The sequence below is a fragment of the Oncorhynchus kisutch genome, linkage group LG19 (assembly GCF_002021735.2).
Source record: "Oncorhynchus kisutch isolate 150728-3 linkage group LG19, Okis_V2, whole genome shotgun sequence".
Classification (NCBI taxonomy): domain Eukaryota; kingdom Metazoa; phylum Chordata; class Actinopteri; order Salmoniformes; family Salmonidae; genus Oncorhynchus; species Oncorhynchus kisutch.
The window spans coordinates 15718523-15743063 of record NC_034192.2 but is presented as its reverse complement, the minus strand read 5'-3'; the positions used below and the strand labels follow the sequence as shown (position 1 = coordinate 15743063).

General features: G+C 44.9%; 1 protein-coding gene across 1 annotated transcript in view; it reads right to left on the bottom strand.

The window, feature by feature from the left end:
- Positions 1-1047, bottom strand: part of LOC109864360 (putative helicase mov-10-B.1) — a 33902-nt gene extending 32855 nt beyond the window's left edge. Inside the window, exon 1 of the mRNA XM_031798449.1 lies at positions 786-1047. Within this exon, the coding sequence (XP_031654309.1) occupies positions 786-910 (125 nt within the window). The 5' untranslated portion in view covers positions 911-1047. The remainder of the gene's footprint in view (positions 1-785) is intronic.
- Positions 1048-24541: the final 23494 nt, after the last annotated feature.

Genomic DNA, 24541 nt, shown 5'->3' with positions numbered 1-24541 from the left:
TTAACTGCTTTTAATCTCAACATGTTTGCAAGGGAATTTAGGCTACACTGTTAAGCGCTATTGCGTTCTCCCCGGTGCCGTCGAGAGGATCAACTATGAAAGAACTTTACAGATGTCAGCTAGCTGGTTGCATTATTTCTGATGTATGCATTGTCATGTCTCTTCTAGTGCAAGTTGACAGAAGAGAGGCGTATGCTAGGCCTGCAGCTTATCCGACTAGACAAGTTGATTTAAATAGCCTATTACATTTCGGAAATTAATGTGGTTTACGTGTTTCTCCTCCCCCCCCCCCCCCCCCCCCCCCCTGTGAAAAAGAGTTGTCCCACCGTCTCTTCCTGTCATACAATGAGGCTAGTGTCCGATGCACAAGGCCCGTTGCTTCTCGCCACTATCCAGGCTAAGTAGCCACGTCCTCTGAAGTATCTGGTCTGCTAGTTCTGCATCTGACATCGCCATACACTAACTATAGGCTACATGTAACCCTGTTTTTACGTCTTTATAAGTAGACTTTGTTTACTTTTCTTCCTGTAACATGCACTTGACATGTTGAGTTATAGGGGGCTGCTAGCAGGATGTAGTGGGGCCGCGCGTTCAACATTCGTTTATGGTTTACGTTCCAAAAAAGGTATTCTAGAAACAATAGCCAAACTAGGGCTTTACAATGATGGTGAACATTTCGAGAAATGTTGGGGGTTAAAATCTTACTATAAGTCACAGAAGGTGCACAAAGGGAGTTGTCAACAAGTCTCCAAGTTTGAACAAATCATCGATGAAGATAAGTTTACCTGTTTCGAAACTCTGAGTTGTAGATTTCTCGGAGGTCACTTTTAAGTTTGGTTGATGCTCGATTTGTTTCATTCAAGAATTCATAAAAATCCAGTCCAATTTGGCAACGCGTTCTTATATTCATGGTGATATCCGATTGTGAGCAGCTGGTGAAATAGGCTACTTTGAGAAAATATAGCTATTTGAGTTTCATTGTGTAGAAAACATGTGATCATGGAGCCACTGAGGAGGATCTGCGGAAATCCTGTCAGACTGAAGAAACGAAACCGGACACATCACTACTCGGGGGCGGGGAGTTTCCTATCAAAGATATTTACAACTTTACAAGGTTACACCTAATAGGGGAATACTAATATCATACTCTGCAAAAGTTTAAAATGAAGGGAAAAGACAAATAAATCACTATTTTAGGAAAAGCCCATAAACATATTTACAAGTTAAAGAACCAAAAATATCTGAACTTCAGCTGAAATATGATATTTTACTTTTGAAGAGAGCCAACAACTACAGGTTAAACTCTAATAATGCATATTATTCCATGGCAAATAAACCTGGTAACCTCATTGTTCTAGCTGTGCTTCTGCCTTCTTGAACTCCAACAGCTCACTGCGCAATAGTTTCTCCGCGGTCTAGCTAGCTTTCGTTGTGGGCTAGTTTGCGACCCTGCAGCAGGTGCTATCAAAGAGGATGTTGTTGTTCATTTGTTAGCTTCTCCCTTTTCTATAATTTATCTTTCAAAAAGAAGTTAACTTTCAAATGATCATCACCTGGTGAGTGGAAGTTTTTTTTTTTTATGGCAGTGTGCTTGCTGTTAGCAATCTCTTTGAAAATAACATATGTGTGAAACATTGTTGCATTTATAGTGGAACTGAATAACATTTTTAGCAACACGAAATCTTTGTAAAATCTGTTCATATAACGTTACACCCCAGGAAGAATTATACGTTTTAGAGATTTTTCTAACAAGCGACCACATAGATACGGTCATTTTCACGTTTTCATAAATTGGAATGTTTGGGAATTACGTAGGTTTATATATTGTGTGAGTTCTAAACTGTTTTTGTTCACAAAATTTGCTAACATAATTAATGGTATACAAGGATGTACCCGTATTTCCTTGGGACGTTCATTGGGACCTCTTCATCTGCCCAAAGAATATTTAACACCATACAACAGAATCTGTATGATTTTAAAGCTGGTTCTAAATTCAGGTAAAACAAAATGCATGGTATTTTAAAATGCCAGGCGTGTTACTAATCATATCATTGCTACATTGGCTGGACATACTATAGAGCATGTTAAAGTGTACAAATATTTGGGTGTGTGGGTTGTTGACAAGCTGAGCTTCACTGTGCATGTAGAGAACTTGATAAGGAAGCTCAAGCTAAGAATAGGTTTTTATTACTGGCATACACTTGTTTTTCTTTTGAGGCCAGGAAGGAGCTGGTACGATGTACATTACTGGCGGTTTAGATTTTAGTGATATATGCAGGCCTCAATCACTACCCTGAGAGCACTTGATTCAGTGTATCATGCAGCCCTCAGGTTCATTACAAATCAAAAACGTCTAATGAATCATTGTGATCTCTACAGCGCTGCTGGCTGGTCCTCATTGACCTTGCGTAGGCTTAAACACTGGTATACACTGATTTATATTTAATATAAGTATACATGCACTCATAATTGACTGTAGCGCATATAAAGCACCCAACAAGCTACTGGTGGCTGAAAACACATCAGTGTTGCCAACTCCTCTGTAATGTGGTGCGTGTTGGTGGCAGGGAAGTCAGGCGCAGGAGAATGAACTTGGTAAAAACGGAGTTGTTTAATAAACATCCAAACCTCCGAAAACCAAAGAATACAAAATAACAAATTGAGGGTGCAAAACCCGTCGCACAACAGAAATAACAATAAACACCTACATACAACAAACAATCTCCGACAAGGACATGAGGGGAAACAGGGTTAAATACACAACAGTTAATTAATTGGATTGGAACCAGGTGTGTAGGAAGACAAGACAAAACCAATGAAAAATTGATCAATGATGGCTAGAAGGTCGGTGACGTCGACCGCCGAACACCGCCCGAACAAGGAGAGGGATCGACTTTGACGGAAGTCGTGACAGTACCCCCCTTTGACGCGCATCTCCAGCGGTGCGAGGGCACCGACCTTGGGGACGACCCGGTGGGCGAGGCGCAGGGCGAACCAGATGGAGACGGTGGAAATCTCGCAGCATAGAAGGATCCAACATGTCCTCCACCGGAACCCAGCATCTCTCCTCCGGACCATACCCCTCCCAGTCCACGAGGTACTGAAGGCCCCTCGATCGACGCCTCGAATCCAGTATGGGACGAACGGAGTACGCCAGGGCCCCTCGATGTCCAGAGGGGGCGGAGGAACCTCCCGCACCTCAGACTCCTGGAGCGGGCCAGCCACCACTGGCCTGAGGAGAGACACTTGGAACGAGGAGTTAATAAGGTAATTGGGGGGAAGCTATAACCTATAACATACCCCGTTCACTCTCCTCAGGACTTTAAATGGCCCCACAAAGCGCAGACCCAGTTTTTGGCAAGGCAGGCGAAGGGGCAGGTTTGGGGTCGAGAGCCAGACCCGATCCCCTGGTGCGAACACCAGGGCCTTACTGCGGTGACGGTCTGTGCCCACTTTCTGGTGCAGCACGGCGCGCTGAAGATGGACATGAGCAGCGTCCCATGTCTCCTCGGTGCGCCGGAACCAGTCGTCCATCGCAGGAGCCTCGGTCTGATTCTGATGCCAAGGAGCCAGAACCGGCTGATACCCCAATACACACTGAAAGGGGGTGAGGTTAGTGGAGGAGTGGCAGAGCGAGTTCTGGGCCATCTCTGCCCAGGGCACGAACGCTGCCCACTCCCCCAGCAGGTCCTGGCAAACCTCAGAAACCTACCCACATCCTGGTTTACGCTCTCAAACTGCCCGTTACTCTCGGGGTGAAAACCTGAGGTAAGGCTAACCGAGATCCCCAGACGTTCCATGAACGCCTTCCAGACCCTTGAAGTGAACTGGGGACCTCATCAGGCACTATATCCTCAGTCACACCGTAGTGCCGGAAGACTTCTGTAAACAAGGCCTCCGCAGTCTGTAGGGCCGTAGGGAGACCGGGCAGAGGGAGGAGACGGCAGGACTTAGAGAAACGATCCACAACGACCAGGATTGTGGCGTTACCCTGTGAAGGAGGAAGATCAGTCAGGAAATCCACTGACAGATGCGACCATGGCCGTTGTGGAACGGGTATAGGTTGTAACTTACCTCTGGGCAAGTGTCTAGGAGCCTTGCACTGGGCACACACCGAGCAGGAGGTAACATAAACCCTCACATCCTTAGGTAAAGTGGGCCACCAGTACTTCTCACTAAGACAGCGCACCGTCCGACCGATACCAGGATGATCAGAGGAGGATGACGTATGGGCCAAATAGATTAGCCGGTCGCGGACAGCAGACGGAACATACAGACGCCCAGCCGGACATTGAAGGGGAGCGGGCCCGGTACACAACGCCTGCTCAATGTCCGCGTCCAGCTCCCACACTACCGGTGCCACCAGGCAAGAGGCCGGGAGGATGGGAGAGGGATCCATGGGCCGCTCCTCTGTATCATACAGCCGGGACAATGCATCTGCCTTAGCGTTCTGAGAGCCTGGTCTGTATGAAAGGGTAAATACAAAATGGGTGAAAAACATGGCCCCCCTTGCGAGGGTTCAGGCTCCTCGCAGCCCGGATGTACTCCAGATTACGGTGGTCAGTCCAGATGAGAAAAGGGTGTTTAGCCCCCTCAAGCCAATGTCTCCACGCATTCAAGGCCTTGACGACAGCCAACAGCTCCCGGTCCCTTACATCATAGTTTCGCTCCGCCGGGCTGTGCTTCTTCGAGAAGAAGGCATAGAAGCGGAGCTCGTCCACCTCCACTATGAACGTCAGAGGGATCTGGATAGGCCAGCACGGGAGCCGAGGTAAACAGAGCCCTTCGGTGACTAAAAGCCCTGTCCGCCTCAGCTGACCACTGCAAGCGCACTGGGCCCCCCTTCAGCAGTGAGGTAATGGGAGCTGCCACCTGACCAAAACCCAGAATAAACCTCCGGTAGTAATTGGCAAACCCTAAGAACCGCTGCAGCTCCTTTGCCGTGGTGGGAGTCGGCCAATTACGCACAGCTGCAAGGCGGTCACTCTCCATCTCCACCCCTGAGGTGGAAATGCGATAGCCTAGGAAGGAGACGGACTGTTGGAAGAACAGGCGTTTCTCAGCCTTGACTTACAGGTCATGCTCCAACAGGCGACCAAGCACTGCGCACCAGGGACACATGCTCAGCGCGTGTAGTGGAGTATATCAAAATCTCATCAATATACACCACTACACCTGCCCATGCAGGTACCTGAAAATCTTGTCTACAAAGGCTTGGAAGACTGAGGGCGCATTCATCAACCCGTACGGCATGACAAGGTACTCATAGTGCCCAGAGGTGGTACTGGAAGCCGTCTTCCACTCGGATACGCACCAGGTTGTAAGCGCTCCTGAGATCTAGTTTGGTGAAGATGCGTGCCCCGTGCATTGACTCTATTGCTGTAGCTATGAGCGGTAGGGGGTAACTATACCTCACCGTGATCTGATTCAGATCCCGATAGTCAATACACGGGTGCAGACCCCCATCCTCCTTCACAAAAAATAAACTTGAGGAGGCGGGTGAAGTGGAGGTCCGAATGTACCCCTGACGCAGGGATTCGGAGACATATGTTTCCATAGCCTCCATCTCCGGCTGTGAGAGGGGATACACGTGACTTCTGGGAAGTGCAGCATCTACCAGGAGGTCTGTCACACAATCACCCCATCGATGAGGTGGTAATTGATTCAAATCGGCATATTCAGGGGAAATGCGCACGGTGTAGACCTGGTCTGGACTCTCCACTGTTGTAACACGAACGGAAACCCCTAAACACCTACCTGAGCACTCTCGCGACCACCCCGTGAGAGCCCTCTGTGTCCAAGAAACAATGGGGTTATGAAAAGCTAACCAGGGTAGGCCCAGCATCATGGGAAACGCAGGAGAGTCAATGAGGAAGAGACTAATTCTCTCCATATGAACCCCCCCCCCCCAAACCCCCCCGCGCGTCACCGTACTCAACGGTGCGGTGACCTCCCTAATTTTCACTGACCCTAATGGTCGACTATCATAGGCGTGAACGGGGAAGGGCACGTCCATGGGGAAAATGGGGGTCCCTAAACTATGAGCTAACGCTCTATCAAGGAAATTCACAGCCGCGCTTATGCTGGGAATTTGGAGAAAACTCAGGAAAAGTGACAGACGCAAACATATGTGCAACAGAGGGCTCCGGGAGAGAATGGTGCTGGCTCACCTGGGGTGACGCCAGAGCGCCCTGCCTGCTGCCTCGATTCCCAAAGGAACCGGCACCGACCGGCAGTGTGTCTCTGCAGACCAGCTCCCGTCGGACGTCCTTGCGCAGACTGCAACGATAATGGTCGATCAGGGCCCTGTCGCTCCATCCCGCACCAGCAGCCAGGGTCCTAACTCCAGGACGAACTCCTGGGCGCTCCTCGTCTCCTGCCTCAGATGGTAGGGGCGCTCACCCGCCACTCTACCATCGGGCAGTGGTCGAAGACTGCCCGGAAACGGCAGGTGAACTCAGGTGAACTCCTCAAACTTGTCCAGGTGTAGAATGCAGGTGTAGAAGCACGGTGGCTAGGAAAAACTCCCTAGAAAGGCCAAAACCTAGGAAGAAACCTAGAGAGGAACCAGGCTATGTGGGGTGGCCAGTCCTCTTCTGGCTGTGCCGGGTGGAGATTATAACAGAACATGGACAAGATGTTCAAATGTTCATAAATGACCATCATGGTCCAATAATAATAAGGCAGAACAGTTCAGTTCAGTTCAGTCTACTGAAACACCCTGCTCAAACAGAGGGATGCTATGTTAGTTAGCTGGCTATGACTATCGAACACAACACTGGAACTCTTCCAAGTCAAGGTAAGCTTCTGGTTCTACTAATTTATTGCCACCGGGGCCTGCCGGTGTAACGGCTTACAGACTGTACAAAACGTGCATAAACATACTTGAATTTGTCCAATAGAAACTCTCGTTTGCAACTGTTGGACTAAAGATTACACCCTGTATCAGGTGCCTGCCACCTCCAAATGTGTCTCTCGAGCTATGTGCACCTACATTGTAAACTTTCATTCATAGGCTAGGTTGTAGCAACCTCATGATGGGTATAGTGAAAATGTTTATCATGTAGTAAGCCTAAACCTATCGATGTTACATTGAACTGTGTGAATGGAATATGAATGAGAGTCATCCAATATGCTGTAAAAGAAATAAGGCCATGCTCATGAAAACAAAATTGTTTTAAATGGCACTGACCACCACTGTGTACTACATAATGAGTTGCATACCTCCACTACACTACTTTGATATGCATCAGTAGGGATTAAGAAGTGAGTATTTTATTTATTTATTTTGTTTCACCTTTATTTAACCAGGTAGGCAAGTTGAGAACAAGTTCTCATTTACAATTGCGACCTGGCCAAGATAAAGCCAAGCAGTTCGACACATACAACGACACAGAGTTACACATGAAGTAAAACAAACATACAGTCAATAATACAGTATAAACAAGTCTATATACGATGTGAGTAAATGAGGTGAGATAAGGGAGGTAAAGGCAAAAAAAGTTGTAGTTGTTTGGGCTAAATTATAGGTGGGCTATGTACAGGTGCAGTAATCTGTGAGCTGCTCTGACAGTTGGTGCTTAAAGCTAGTGAGGGAGATAAGTGTTTCCAGTTTCAGAGATTTTTGTAGTTCGTTCCAGTCATTGGCAGCAGAGAACTGGAAGGAGAGGCGGCCAAAGAAAGAATTGGTTTTGGGGGTGACTAGAGAGATATACCTGCTGGAGCGTGTGCTACAGGTGGGAGATGCTATGGTGACCAGCGAGCTGAGATAAGGGGGGACTTTACCTAGCAGGGTCTTGTAGATGACATGGAGCCAGTGGGTTTGGCGACGAGTATACACAATGCCCACTGGGTATAGGGTTTATACCTGCGTATACCCTCCTCTACACCACTGGTGCTTCTGTGTTTTACAGAAAGTGCACTCTCCTAAATGAGTGCGCTGGTATTTCGGTTGCTTTCCTTTCATATTCACAAACCTGTCGCACACTGAAGGCCTGCAGGTTCACCACTGCACAAACATGTCTATTATCGACAAGGCTGTTAAGATATTAATGTTTCAAGAAAAAAGTGCATAGTGCATTCTGAAAGTATTCAGACCCCTTGACCCTTTCCATATTTTGTTACGGCCTTATTCTAAAATGGATGACATTTATTAAAAAACAAACAACTGAAATATCACATTTACATAATAATTCAACCCTTTACTCAGTACTTTGTTGAAGCACCTTTGGCAGCGATTACAGTCTTGAGTTTTCATGGGTATAATGCTACAAGCTTGGCACACCTGTATTTGGGGAGTTTCTCTCATTCTTCTCTGCAGATCTTCTCAAGCTCTGTCAGGTTGGATGGAGAGCGTCGCATCACAGCTATTTCCAGGTCTCTCCAGAGATCTTTGATCGGGTTCAAGTCCGGGCTCTGGTTGGGTCACTCGAGGACATTCAAAGACTTGTCCCGAAGGCACTCCTGCGTTGTCTTGGCTGTGTGCTTAGGTTCGTTGTCCTGTTGGAAGGTGGACCTTTGCCTCAGTGTGAGGTCCTCCTCTGGAGGAGATGTTCATCAAGGATCTCTCTGTACTCTGCACCGGTCATCTTTGCCTCAATCCTCACTAGTCTCCCAGTCCCTGCCGCTGAATAACATCCTCACAGCATGATGCCTGCCACCACCATGCTTCATTGTAGTGTGGTGACAGGTTTCCTGGCATTCAGGCTAAAGAGTTCAATCTTCTCTCATCCCCAGCCTGTTTGCACTGGGAATGTACCTGCTTGCTGTCAAAAATGATACAGAACCATAACTTAACGGGTATTGGTAAACATGAATACAAATTAAACCTATTTGCCAACGATCTCCTGATATACCTGGCTAATATATTTTCGGAATACTTTAAAACCTCAGAATATAAAATGAACGTGGAAAATAATAACTCATGATCTACAGCAATACTTTAAATTACGACTAAAGACTTAAAATAGTCCAAACACACACACACACAGTGAAGGCGCAACAGAGCCTCTTGCTTCTCAAGAGGTTGAACAAATTTGACATGGGCCCTCAAATCCTCAAGGTTCTACAGCTTTACCATTGAGAGCAACTTGAGTGGCTGCATCACTGATTGGTACGGCAATAGCACTGCCCTTGATCACATGTCGGGGCGGCAGGGTAGCCTAGTGGTTAGAGCGTTGGACTAGTAACCGGAAGGTTGCAAGTTCAAACCCCCGAGCTGACAAGGTAAAAAATCTGTCGTTCTGCCCCTGAACAGGCAGTTAACCCACTGTTCCTAGGCCGTCATTGAAAATAAGAATTTGTTCTTAACTGACTTGCCTGGTTAAATAAAGGTAAAATAAAAATGTCACTACAGAGGGTTGTGCGGACAGCCCAGTACATCATTGGGCCCGAGCTCCCTGCCATCAAGGACCTCTATATCAGGCGGTGTGAAAGGAAGGCCAAGAAAATCGTTAAAGACTCCAACCACCCAAGCCGCACACCAAGAGGTACTTGTGCCTATCCTCAAGCAAAACGACAGATAAATAGCTACACAGACTATCGGAGTTATCCTTGTGTCTTTATTGACCTTTTTTTATATATCTTTTTTGCACTGTCTATGCTCACTCACAGCGCCATACACACTCACACACACTCACTCCAACACATACACACATACACAAATTCACTCATAGGCGATCGAATAAACCCCCACTTCCCTCCATTCTGCTAGCAAACATGCAATCTTTGGAGAATAAAATCGATGAGCTACACGGAAGATTAAACTACCAATGGGACATTCAAAACTATGACATCTTATGCTTCACGGAGTCGTAGCTGAACGACGACACTATCAACATACAGCTGGCTGGTTACACGCTATACCGGCAGGATAGAACAGCGGCGTCTGGTAAGACAAGGGGCAGCGGACTATGAATTTTTGTAAATAACAGCTGGTGCATGATATTTAAGGAAGTCTCGAGCAATATCTCACCTGAGGTAGAGTGTCTCATGATAAGCTGTAGACCACACTATCTACCTAGAGTTTTCATCTGTATTTTTCGAAGCTGTTTACATAGTGCCAGCCTCTGACTGTGGTGGTAAGACAGCATTGAATGAGCCATAAGCAAACAAGAAAATGCTCACCCAGAGGCTGCGCTCCTAGTAGCCGGGGACTTTAATGCAGGGGAACTTAAATGTGTTTTAACATTTCTATCAGCATGTTAAATGTGCAACCAGAGGGGGAAAAACTCCCTATACTCCACACACAGAGACTGACCATAATTATATCCTCCTGATTCCTGCTTACAAGTAAAAATGAAAGGAGGAAGCATCAGTGACTAGATCAATAAAAAAGTGGGTAGATGAAGCAGATGCTAAGCTACAGGACTGTTTTGCTAGCACAGACTGGAATATGTTCCGAGATTCCTCCGATAGCATTGAGGAGTGCACCACATCAGTCATTGTCTTCATCGATGATGTCGCCCCCACAGTGACTGTACGTACAGTATATACCCCAACCAGAAGCCATGGAATACAGACAGCATCCGCACTGAGCTAAAGGCTAGAGCTGCCGCTTTCAAGGAGCGGGACTCTAATCCGGAAGTTTATAAGAAATAGTGCTATGCCCTCAGACCAAACATCAAACAGGCAAAGCATCAATACAGAACTAAGATCGAATCGTACTACACCGGCTCTGATTCTCGTCGGCTGTGGCAGGGCTTGCAAACCATTACATTACAGGGAAGCACAGCCGAGAGCTGCCCAGTGACACGAGCCTACCAGACGAGCTGAACTACTTCTATACTCGTTTCAAGGCAAGTAACACTGAAACATGCATTAGAGCACCAGCTGTTCCGGAAGACCGTGTGAGAGCTTCAAATTCCTTGGTGTCCACATCACCAACAAACTAACATGGTCCAAGCACACCAAGACAGCCGTGAAGAGGGCACAAAAAAACCTATTCCCCCTCAGGAGACTGAAAATATTTGGCATGGGTCCTCAGATCCTCAAAAGTTTCTACAGCTGCACCGTCGAGGGCATCCTGACGGGTTGCATCACTGCCTGGTGTCGTGTCTTTGGCATCATTAAAGTGAAGACTGTTATTTTATCCAATTCTCTGTAATTATTATTACGTGATTAAACTAATCATGTAAATGTAATTAACTAGGAAGTCGAGGCACCAAGGAATCTTCAGATTGCAAAGTTATAATTTTCCTACTATAACTTATTATTTACCTCGCGTTAGTCTCATTCCAAACGTCCTAAATTGTTGGTTATCTTCATGAACCCAGCCTTCACTATGAATCATCCATACATCAATTGTCTTAATCATTTATTTACTAACTAAATAATCACAGAAATGCATAAACTAACAACAATGTAGATATGGTTACAAGAAAATTATAGGGGGATGTACCCTAGTGGGGTAAACCGATATGGTGGCTTGGTAAACAAAGGGACTGAGAAGGGCGTGAAAGACAAAAGACACTACACAGTTGACAATTATTATAATTTAAATGCTAATCGCTTTGCACATGAACGCTCACTCATTCGGGAATAATTGCAATCAATACATATATTTACGCTCAGTGTGTCATCGTGATCTCTTTTTAAATTTGTCCTTTTCTGTTGGAAAGTTCATCCGAGATTCTCTCTGCGTCCCTGGAGTCTTTGGTTAGAATGGATACTTCAGAAATGTTCTTATAGAATAGATGTTTCAGCGGTTGTCAGTCTTCGCATTCCAGGTCGACATAAATTCTAGCTGCAGACTAGTAATTAGTATAGAAGATTTCCTCTTATTCTGTCGGTATCGATAGTCTCAGAGTGTAACCATTTCCACCAGTGTAGCCAATGCTCCAGGTGGTTTGGTTAGGAATTCAACAACCGAGGAATGCATGGTCTCTACTCAAACTTAGCCCTCAAGCGAGGTACGCTTGGTCTGGAGGGGGCTTCTCCAGGTGGGGGTTATATTCGGAACAGCAGAAAAGGCTGTCCCATGACGCCAGATCAATGTCTGTGCTCATGGGGCGGGCCATTGACTTAGTTAACTTGGAGAATTGGATTCTCTTTCAATAAACAGTTTAAAAGCACATTACATAATTTCACAAATAGTTTAAACTTTACAAATTTATTTGATGCAATAATTAGATGCAAATCTCATAACGGAGACTCTTGTATAAACAGCGTTATGGTAATGTGGCTGTGTTGTCTCTCATGAGGTCACAAACATTAAACAAAATGGACCACTCTTAGCTGGATTCTCCACCGACCGTTTACACATTCTCCAAAACATGGATATTGTTCAGTTCTCAAGTTCTGTGAGGTAGAAGAAGTTCCTTTTTTCTGTGAACCCTCTCTGTACCGCATGGCCGAGAGAGTCTCCTCCAGGAATTTACGACCTGAGAACAGAACCTGGGTTTAAGAGGGAGAAAGAGGGGGAAGGCATTCGCTATACCCAAAGAGGGCCACATCAAGATACTGGTATGGCAACTGCTCGGCCTCTGACTGCAAGGCACTACAGAGGGTAGTGCGAATGGCCCAGTACATCACATGGGGCCAAGCTTCCTGCCACCCAGAACCTCTATACCAGGCGGTGTCAGAGGAAGCCCCTAAAATTGTCAAAGACTCCAGCCACCCTAGTCATAGACTTCTCTCTGCTACCGCACGGCAAGCGGTACCAGAGCGCCAAGTCTACTAGGTCCAAGAGGCTTCTAAACAGCTTCTATCCCCAAGCCATAAGATTCCTGAACATCTAATCAAAAGACTACCCAGACTATTTGCATTGCCCCCCTCTTTACACTGCTTCTACTCTCTGTTGTCATCTATGCATAGTCACTTCAATTACTCACATGTACATACTAATTTAACACAACTACCCCTGCACATTGACTTTGTACCGGTACCCCCCTGTATATAATCTGTCTTTTGTTGTTTTACTGCTGCTTTTTAATTGCATGCTACTTTTATCTCTTATTCATGTCCATATTTTTTAAACTGCATTGTTGGTTGGGGCCTTGTAAGTAAGCATTTCATTGTAAGGTATACACCTGTTGTATTCGGCGCATGAGACGAATAGAATCTGATTTGATTTTCTCACTCACACATAATTTTGACATTTGTACTGACTTAAAAAAAAATGGCCTGTATATAGGATGCTTGCTTGCTCTATTGTGTTCATATTTCTTTTTTTTCCTTTTTTTTTTTCTTAATACGTTATCGATTTTTAAATTTGGGGGTTTTGAGTTTGCAAAAAATGCTTTTTGCATGTGACATTAAAACAAAAAATATGTAATACTTAAGTGACAAAAAACATTACTCAACAACCTGAAATCAGATCTTATGAAATTGAATTATCTCGCAGTAAATCTTCCAGATAGTTTAAACCTCTCTTAGAATGGCTCCCAAAGCATTTCTATTTATTTTCAGTAATACCAATTACCCCACCGAAAACTTTCTTTAAACAAGTATACTCTGCCATAACAAACTTCATATGGGCAAATGAAACTCATAGATTTAGGGACATGTAAAACTTTCCTATTTATTCTAAGGGTGGTTTTAACCTTCCAGATGTAGAAATGTATCAACATATTGAAGATGCATAGCCACAGAATGTTTTTTTTTTTCAAAGGATAGAATTAAGAACATTAGCGACTTCATAGTTAAGAACACTATAACAACATGGAAGAAAATTAAAGAGATTTTTACAAGACTCTTCCTAGAGCTGGCCGCTCGGCCAAACTGAGCAATCTGGGGAGAAGGGCCTAGGTCAGGAAGGTGACCAGGAACCCGATGAGCACTCTGACAGAGCTCCAGAGTTCCTCTGTGGCGATGGGAGAACCTTCCAGCAGGACAACAGTCTCTGCAGCACCAGCAGGACAACAGTCTCTGCAGCACCACCAATCAGGCCTTTATGGTAGTGGCAAGACTGAAGCCACTTCTCAGTTAAAGGTACATAATATTATATAGCGTTACACTCCCTAACGTAAAAGGCACGCTTGACACTATTTTCAAGTAAATGATTACAAAGGGAGATGCACCACGCACATGCAGTGTATGTGCAGCAGGACTCAGTAGACAAACGATTTGGACCAGCAGTCCAGATATTCCTGTACTTTTGTTTCTTTTGTAAGGTCAAAACTGTAATGCGAAACCCTGTATCCTCATCTCGCTTTATTGATCTTCCAGCTGTTGGCAATGAGAGGTTGACCTACAGATTGAGCTCCGTAATCTGTCATTCAGGGATATACGCCCATAAAACGACACTACTAGTCACAGTTTATATTTGACTCTCTTAAGATCAAAGCTAATGACCATCAAATCTCTATAGAATCTAAAACGTTAAGGACATAGCAGGAGTTATATATTTTTTATGAATTATTTAATGAGGGCCCTCACAAACTCTCATATCAGTGACCAAGTACAGTCTTGTGAGTCAGATTTCAGATATTGATGTTATTACAACATATAACTATTTCCCCAATCATCTTTAGGGTAAAGCCTTAACTGTTTTGATATTTCTGAAGAAAATGTCTGCTTTCAAAGATTTGATTAAAGCAAACCGTATGAGTCCAAATCAGCAATTCAGCAGTCGTTTCACAGTTGGATGCAGTGAAAGCAAAACAGACTACACAACCATTGCTTCGACAGAGGATTCAAACAACGTGTGTTACATTTGATAATATAAGGAAATGCTACCTGCAAATTTCTTAGCCAATGATCTCCTCCACATTTACACTTTATGCTCTGAAAATTGCAGTCCGTGCAAGAAAGCCATGTATAGCCGTTGTAAAAAATAAAGTTGAACCAAGTCATATTTCATCAAATAATTTCTTTCACGGCAAGCATCCCAAGAAACCAAGATTTACACTACTGTTGAAAAGTTTGGAGTCACTTAGAAATGTCCTTGTTTTTGAAAGAAAAGCTATAAAAAAATGTAAGTTAAAAATAACATCAAATTGATCAGAAATACAGTGTAGACATTGTTAATGTTGTACATTTTAATTATTTTTTATTTCACCTTTTATTTAACCAGGTAGGCTAGTTGAGAAAAGGTTCTCATTTACAACTGCGACCTGGCCAAGATAAAGCAAAGCCGTGCGACACAAACAACGACACAGAGTTACACATGGAATAAAAAAACATACAGTCAATAATACAATAGTCTATATACAGTGTGTGAAAATGAGGTAGTATAAGGGAGGTAAGGCAATAAATAATTACAATATAGCAATTAAACACTGGAGTGATAGATGTGCAGAAGATGAATGTAAAGTAGAGATGCTGGAGTGCGAAGGAGCTAAATAAATAACAGTATGGGGATGAAGTAGTTGGATGGGCTTTCTACAGATGGGCGATGTACAGGTGCACTGATCTGTGAGCTGCTCTGACAGCTGGTGCTTAACGTTAGTGAAGGAGATATGAGTCTCCAGTTTCAGTGATTTTTTTGTTGTTGTTGTTGCAGTTTGTTCCAGTCATTCGCAGCAGAGAACTGGAAGGAGAGACGGCCAAATGAAGAATTGGCTTTGGGGGTGACCAGTGAAATATACCTGCTGGAGTGCATGCTGCTATGGTAACCAGTAAGCTGAGATAAGACGGGGCTTTACCTAGCAAAGACTTATAGATGACCTGGAGCCAGTGGGTTTGGCAACGAATATGAAGCGAGGGCCAGCGAACGAGAGCATACAGGTCGCAGTGGTGGGTAGTATATGACAACGGAGGGTACTGTGATAGACTGCATCCAATTTGCTGAGTAGAGTGTTGGAGGCTATTTTGTAAATGACATCGCCGAAGTCAAGGACCGGTAGGATAGGCAGTTTTACCAGGGTATGTTTGGCAACATGAGTGAAGGATGCTATGTTGCGAAATAGGAGGCCGATTCAATTTTGGATTGGAGATGCTTAATGTGAGTCTGGAAGGAGAGTTCACAGTCTAAGCAGACACCTAGAACATGTGGACAACTACAAATACATAATTCAGAACCGTCCAGAGTAGTGATGCTGGATGGCGGGCAGCTACAGGCAGCGATCGGTTGAAGAGCATGCATTTAGTTTTACTTGCATTTAAGAGCAGTTGAAGGCCACGGAAGGAGAGTTGTATGGCATTAAAGCTCTTCTGGAGGTTAGTTAACACCGTGTCCAAAGAAGGGCCAGAAGTATACAGAATGGTGTCGTCTGCGTAGAGGTGGATCAGAGGATCACCAGCAGCAAGAGCGACATCATTGATGTATACAGAGAAAAGAGTTGGCCCGAGAATTGAACCATGTGGCACCCCCATAGACTGCCAGAGGTACGAACAACAGGCCCTCTGATTTGACACACTGAACTCTATCTGAGAAGTAGTTGGTGAACCAGGCGAGGCAGTCATTTGAGAAACCAAGGCTATTGAGTCTGCCGATAAGAATGTGGTGATTGACAGAGTCGAAAGCCTTGGCCAGGTCGATGAATACAGCTGCACAGTATTGTCTCTTATCGATGGCGGTTATTATGATATCGTTTAGGACATTGAGCGTGGCTGAGGTGTACACATGACCCGTTCGGAAACCAGATTGCATAGCGGAGAATGTACGGTGGGATTCGAAATGGTCGGTGATCTGTTTAACTTGGCTTTCGAAGACCTTAGAAAGACAGGGTAGGATAGATATAGGTCTGTAGCAGTTTGGGTCTAGAGTGTCACCCCCTTTTGAAGAGTGGGATGACCGCAGCAGCTTTCCAATCTTTGGGGATCTCAGACGATACAAAAGAGAGGTTGAACAGGCTAGTAATAGGGGTTGCAACAATTTCGGCTGATCATTTTAGATTGAGGGTCCAGATTGTCTATCCCTGCTGATTTGTAGGGGTCCAGATTTTGCAACTCTTTCAGAACATCAGCTATCTGGATTTGGGTGAAGGAGAAATGGGGGAGGCTTGGGCAAGTTGCTGTAGAGGGTGCAGGGCGTTTGACCAGGGTAGGGGTGGCCAGGTAGAAAGCATGGCCAGCCGTAGAAAAATGCTTATTGAATGAAATTCTCAATGATTGTGGATTTATCTGTGGTGACTGTGTTTCCTAGCCTCAGTGCGGTGGGCAGCTGGGAGGAGGTGATCTTGTTCTCCATGGACTTTAGTGTCCCAAAACTGTTTGGAGTTTGCAAATTTCTGTTAGGAAAGCGAAGGCTAGCTATTTCAAACTGCCTGTGTATATTGGTTCCTAACTCAAACTCAAAAGTTGCATATTGCTGGGGCTATTCGATGCTAATGCTGTACTCCACAGGATGTTTTTGTGCTGGTCAAGGGCAGTCAGGTCTGGAGTGAACCAAGGACTATATCTGTTCCTGGTTCTACATTTTTTGAATGGGGCATGCTTATTTAAGATTGTGAGGAAAGCACTTTTAAAGAATAACCAGGCATCTTCTACTGATGGAATGAGGTCAATATCCTTGTAAATGACTATTGTAGCTGGAAATGGCAGATTTTTTTAATGGAATATCTATGTAGGCGTACAGAGGCTCATTATCAGCAACCATCACTTCTGTGTTCCAATGGCAAGTTGTGTTAGCTAATCCAAGTTTATAATTTTAAAAGGCTAAACTGTGGTGCTGATTGAAGGGGTACGGGACTATAAAAAGTCTATAAAAATGCAATCTTATTAGAGGGCAATGAGAATACGCCTTGTCACAATCCCATGCCAGAGTATGTTTTGTATCAGTTATCCGAGATACATTTTAAACTCTACAGAAAATGCCTTTGCTGACCTTGATAGATAATCAACATATGTCTCTGTATTATATATTTTCCAATCTTGTCTCTGTTATTGGTTTTGGAAACGTGTTTAATAGGCCTTTACGGTAGTATACTTCTAACAGCGATAAGAAAGCAACACATAGAGGCCTGTAACTTGTAAATAATGTTCTCCATTGTTCTTCTGAAAGCTGGTATGTGTACTGTTAGCCTTGCAGCCTTGTTGTCTCATGTGATACATTTAAACTCTACAAAAAGTGCCTTTGCTGACCTTGATAGTCCTGAAAATATACGTTGTAAATCATCTTGTCTTTGTTGTTTCTTATTTTTAATTAGGTAGTAGGCCTTTACTGTGTACTGCAACCCTTGATAGATAAGAAACACATATCGGCCTACAACTTGTAAATCATTTTCTCAATTTCTGTTCAGAAAGTATGATTATACTGTCTCCTAATAGCCTGGTTAATATTGTTTACATTTAAACAGCTTTTGTGTTTCATTGTTGTTGCTTGTGTATTGATTTCAGGACCATGGATAGTAGGCTACCAGGTCATTTAGGGCTGTGATGCTGGATATGTGTGAAACTACACACATTTGTTTGGTAGAGACCCTTCCAACCCCACTTTAGCTTAGAAAAGTTATTTCTACAAAACAATATGTATCCCATGTAAAGTTGATTACAGTGTATTGCAATGGGGACTATGGAAGGGGTGGAGAATGAGGTGTTGTGTGTGTGTATATATGACGCAGTCCCCCTCCAAAACGAACCATATTTGGTTAGTATCGACCCTACTGAGTATTTCCCATCCATCTTTAGCTGAGACAGGTAGAAAAGTTCTCTACAAGCCATTAAGTATGCCATGTATTGCATTGCAGTGTATGGAGTGGGTGTAGTAAGGAGTCACCGGTACTCTGTATTAAACCCATTGCCCAGCACAAGAGACCCATTTAAGTTTTGCAGACTATTGAGTAATTCCAATAATATATATTTGTATTTTATTAAAATGGTGGGATTGGTAGAGACGAGGCAACAAACAAAGCGTTGTCTCCAAGTCCTGATTGGCTCAGTCCGACTGGCTGTTAAAATTGGCTCAATCCGACTGGGGATAAAAACCAGAGGAGGAACAGGGAGTGATTGGAGGCCAGCCGAAGCTTGCTGCGGAATCTTGCACACACACAGTGCAGGTGGCAATGAACACGGAGACTTCAGGAACCATGGTGAGCCACCAAATCATTGTCTGATGAAAGCCAAGGTCTGACGGGAGCCAGGATGACCGGTGAGTCTCGAAGAAGGTGCCCATTCCCAGGACAAACATACGGTTAATGTTGAATAACAGGGCCCATCTTGCCTGCCTGGAGTTGAGGAGCTTGGCGGTACGGCGATATTCCAGGTTCTTATGGTCTGTCCACACCAATAATGGATGTTCCGCCCTTCTAACCAGTGCCTCCACTCCTCCATTGCCATCTTAATAACTGCGAGTAATTCTCGATTTCCCACATCATAGTTCCTCTCAGTTGGGTTAAGACGATGGGAAAGGAAGGCACAGGGATGCAGCTTCTGGTCCTGGGCATAACTCTGGGACAGGACAATCCCCACTCTGATGTTCGAGACGTCGATCTCCACCACGAACTGACTGGACTGGAGGGGATGGCTTAAGATGGGAGCTGTAGTGAATCGCTGCTTGAGGTCGAACGCCCGGTCAGCTGCTGGGTACTATATGAATGGAACCTTGGGAGAGGTGTGTGCAGAGAGGGGGGAAGCAAGGGTGCTGTAACCCCGGATGAAATGAGCAAACCCCAGGATACGTTGCAGCTGCACTTTTGATGTGAGTTGAAGCCAATCCACCACCGCTCTCACCTTGTCAGGGTCCTTCTGAATATTCCCTGCAACGATGACGTATCCTAGGAAGGAGATGGTGGAGCGATGGAACTCACATTTCTGCCTTCACGAAAATCTGGTTCTCCAGGAGACGCTGGAGGACACTGTAATAAATGAGGACATTGTCGAGATAGACAAACACAAATCGGTTCAACATGTCATGGAGCACATCATTGACCAGGGCCTGGAACACTGCGGAATGTTGGTCAGTCCGAACGGCATCACCAGGTACTTGTAGTGCCCGCTAGCTGTGTTAAAAGCTGTCTTCCACTAATCTCCTTCCCGTATCCAAAACAGATGGTAGGCGTTCCGAAGGACCGCCCGCTGGAGAGGCTTGAAAGCCAAGGAGATGAGTGGTAGCGGGTAACGTTTTTTAACTATAATGTCATTAAGGCCCCGTTAGTTGACCTTCTCCACAAAGAAGAACCCTGCGCCAGCGAGGGAGTCAGATGGATGCATAATCCCTGCGGAAAGAGTCCTCAATGTGCACCTCCATCGCTTTGGTCTCCGGACCCGACAGGGAATAAAGTCGCCCCCGAATGATGGTTGATTGCGCAATCTTAGGGCCGACACGGACGAAGACCTGTAGCGTGGGCAGAGTTGAAAATATCCCGTAAGTCCTGGTACTCCGCGGGAATTGTGGAGAGATCCAAGGCTTTACCTAAGTCCCCCGGGAGATCTCCCGGGCAGGCTGCGCCGACTTCAGACAATATGCATGGCAAAACGGACTCCAACCCATGATGGAACACATAGCCCAGTCAATTAGGGGACTGTCCCTCTGGAGCCATGAAAACCCCAAAACCATGGTTACATTAGACTTTCATAGCCTCGCTGTGGTTTCCTGAGACTTGCAGGTTGGTAGGAACCGTATTGTGGGTGACGCTGTCAATAGAGCGCCCATCCAGCGCTCTGACGTCCATCGGGATGGAAAGGGGTTGAGTGGAGATACCTAGCTCCGACACCAGGGTAGTGTCCATAAAGCTCTCGACGGCCCCAGAGTTAATGAGCACCCGGATTGATTTAGACTGGTCTCCCCACAACAGGGTAGCATAGAGGGGGTTACAATTAGTGAGAGATTGGAACCTCCCCATACAGCTCACCAGTGTACTCGTACCTACTGATGAGCTTGGTCTTTTAATGGGCAAGTAGATAAGAAATGTCCCATAGCTCCACAGTACAGACAGCTCTGGTGTTCAGTCTTCGTAAGTGCTTAGCAGGAGACAATCTGGCAGGTTCCAGAATCTCAAGCATAGCGCTCTGGAGGAGATAAGCAAGGTTCTCTGCACACCGGGGTAGGCTGGGAAGAAGCGCCGCTGGTGGCGGGGTTTCTGAGAGTCTGGGGGATTAATGTTGTGGCTTGCTGCCTAGTTGGGAATCTGCTGAATTTCTCCAGCAATGTATTGAACACATGGTCATGGTGTTCTACCAGGGCATGGAGTCCCTCCATAAGGCTTTGCAGTACCTCCTCGTGTCTTCCAATGGTGGCCCCTTGGGAGACAGCGTTGCGGCGCTGGTCCGAGTCAGTAATGGGCAGTTCGTAATATCACAGCTCAGACTAAGACGCAGATGCAGACACAGGAGGCAGACAGTACGAGTTTATTACAGTACATGGGGCAAGCCATCGGTAGGTCAAGGCAGGCAAAGAGTTGTAATCCGAGTCAGGCAGGTACAGGACGGCAGGCAGGGTCAGGACAGGCAGAAACTTGGAAGACTAGAAAAGGCAAAAACTAGAGCACAGGAACACGCTGGTAGGACTTGACAAGACGAACTGGCAACAGACGAACAGAAAGCACGGGTATAAATACACATGAGGTCATGGGAGACACCTGGTGGGTGTTGGAGACAATTACAAGATGGGTGAAACAGATGTGTGTGACAAGCCTACACAATCGCTTTCAATATACCAGTATTTGTGTACACTTTCAAAAGAATTGCTGGTATAAAAAATATAATACATCAAATTATCCATGTATGTTTTTCAAAGGTGGTTGCAATGCAGTCAAACTTTTGTACTGCACGAACTAGTGTGTTATTCCCAAAGTTTAGCATGTCTTTCCATGGCAACTGCCCATTGTGAACTAACAATTGTGCAATGTGCATAGATACAGAAGTCTACTTTAAAATGATTTTCTATGTTGAATGTCTTGCGTTCTTGTTTGTCATGTGGGTTATCTTCATTTATCTCTCACTAATGTCCATATGGCTCATCTCAGCCATGCCTTTTGGAAGGGATATGTGAAATAACCTGCACGGGCTCTTTCTGTCCTCTAAACATCAGTAAACGAAGTGAATGCAAGTCTGTGATACTGTAGTGTACTGGAGTTGACCTAATTTCACAACGGTGAGTAAAATAATGAAAATGTGATCCATTGACTTCACCAGCATGCTGTTTTACGTTTTTCTTCTCTAACACTTTCCCTATATCTAGGCGAATGGTGGATCAGCATCATTTCATGGGGACTGGATCAAAACGGGGAGAGGACCTTGTGTCTGCCTCTGAGCAGACCTCTTTGAATTCTTCAAGGTAGTAGACCCCCTGCTGAATGTTTGAAAGAAATTGTGGAGACAGTGTAGAGGCAAAAGGAGTGTTCCTTCAGAGGTCATGTATTTGCTGAGTGCACCTGTTACCATGTAACTGCATTGCAGTTGCATTGCAGTTACTGGCACAATACACATGCCGGCTACTGTAGAATACTAAATCACTGCCAACTGTTTATGTTTTTGTAGTTTGTAGCCTTCTATGACAGCCAACACCCAACATCACAGCCACGGCTTAACTTGCTTTGTATTTTACCCACCATAAACTGGAGATTGTAATCAGTTGTTTTTCTTCTGCCACTAATTGGATAACTGGCTAATGAGCGCAACACTATGGTTTTATGTGTTTTTGCAGATGTTCCACCTGCGAAGTTGATCAGCAGTGTTCGTCAGTACGTGGAGGCAGGGGCTGGTGTCATGGCATTGCATCCCATCATCACAGTCTTGCGAGAACACTCTCAACCTTGGTAAAAAGAGAGCACTGAATTTGTATAACACGTGATGGGTACAAAAAATACTGCAGGCGAGTGATGATTGAATGGATTACATAATGTTAATTTAGGCCTAACAACTGTCAAAAGCAGGTGATTACCTCTGGGTATTGCCTCTGTCTCGGGGCAGGTTTTACATCTCTCAGGTATAGGTCCAAGCACACCTGTAAATGTCACCTCCACCAATCACAACAAAAGCCACAGGGCAGAGAATTATGAAGTCATCGATGATAACGTCCGGTCCATTGATCATGGTGAGACACTCCTTATATTCCAAACACTAGATTGTATCTCTTGGCTGAGCGTTCTGTTCAATCAGAAACCACTAACGAGGACTTTCCTGGGGCAAAACAAAACATCACTTGAGTAAAAATTGTTGTGTATATTTTCATAGAGGGCTGTAGCACCAAATGGAATGATAATGATGTAGGACCCTCCAGTTCCAACAATCCCACCAGCAGCCATGAGTATCCAGCTTAAACAGCAGGCCGGGTCCCACCTCAGGGCCCCGAAGGAACGCCATGTCAGAGGTCTTTGACAGGGCAAAAGGGGAAATACACTGGGTGGATTTGTTGATACTAATGTACCCGAAGCATGTTTTTCACAGCATGTGGTAGTAATCAGAGCATGACCCTAAGAAATAGGCCTTTTAACTGTCTAGGATGCAAAATTACTCAGAATCCATCTTCAAAATGTAGGCCTAGTTAATGTTTGGTTTGCATTTAGCTAAAGTTAATGTATTTTATTTTTCTCTGATAGATCTCTCTCTGAAAAAGGACAAACTCCAGCATCTTCTCCTGAAACTGGACACCACGAAGGGCCCCCCGGGGCAAGACCCTAGATGGCAATACAGCCGCGGGTACTTACAGTACTAATGTCTTGCAGTACTAATGTCTGTTCCACCCCTGAAGCTCTATAAAAGGGACACTGGGGATCAAATTAATGAAGTTGCACAGTATTATCTCCCTTCTATTTCATTATATTGCACCAAACACTCCTACTCTACTCCTGATTCACGGTATTTGCAGCACCAGTACAGTTTATTTTGGCATTACATATAGGCAGCTTCCTTAGATAATACATCTCTAAAGGAAAACAGTGCTTCCAAAGAGAGAGTTCTACAGTATGTACATGTCATACAGACATAATCACTGAAAACGAATCACAATCAAAAGCAGTCCAGAGTGGTGTGTGAGATGTGTGTTCTCCCTCTCTAAGGAGTCTAGGATGACAGGGCTCATACAATTCCTGGGGACAGACAGAGAGGCAGCAGGTGAGAGGACAGCCAACAACCACATGGAGGATGGGTAAGCAAGCACACAGCAGCTCACAACCCCTTGCAAACCATGTAGACTCAGGCATTGTTTGGTTGTGCACATTGAGTATTACATTTATTGATTGATTATTATATTAATAAGGTATTAGAGATTTTTTGTTTCACAGACCTGTGCATATGTTACCCCATCACAGAGAGAGCATGACCCCAGAGGATGGCGACACCTGTGACCATTCCCTGCACAGGTAGTGGCACACCTTTCTTGCCACACTTTGTTCATTATCCATGTTTAAATTTACCTTCTTGTTTAAGTTTATTTTGTCTCTGCATGGGGAATAAGCTGTTGGCGCAGAATCTTCCAGTCCATCAGCTTCCCCTTCAGCCTGGCTACTTCCTTCATCATGAAGCTGCTCAGCTTCATCACACAGTATGTCATCAAGGTAAAGTTGCTCTCCAAGGGATAATGATGTATATGGGTATATTCAGATTAATAACTAGAATTCAGTTATTTAAAAATATATTATATTAAGTCTACATTACCCATATTCTGGTTGCATTTAATTCACCTGTCTTTACCTGTGTGCACACAGGTGTTGATAGTGGGACTAGTCGTAGTGCTAGGGGAACAGGTGATCACACCTCTGTTCGGGGCACGGCTTAGCCA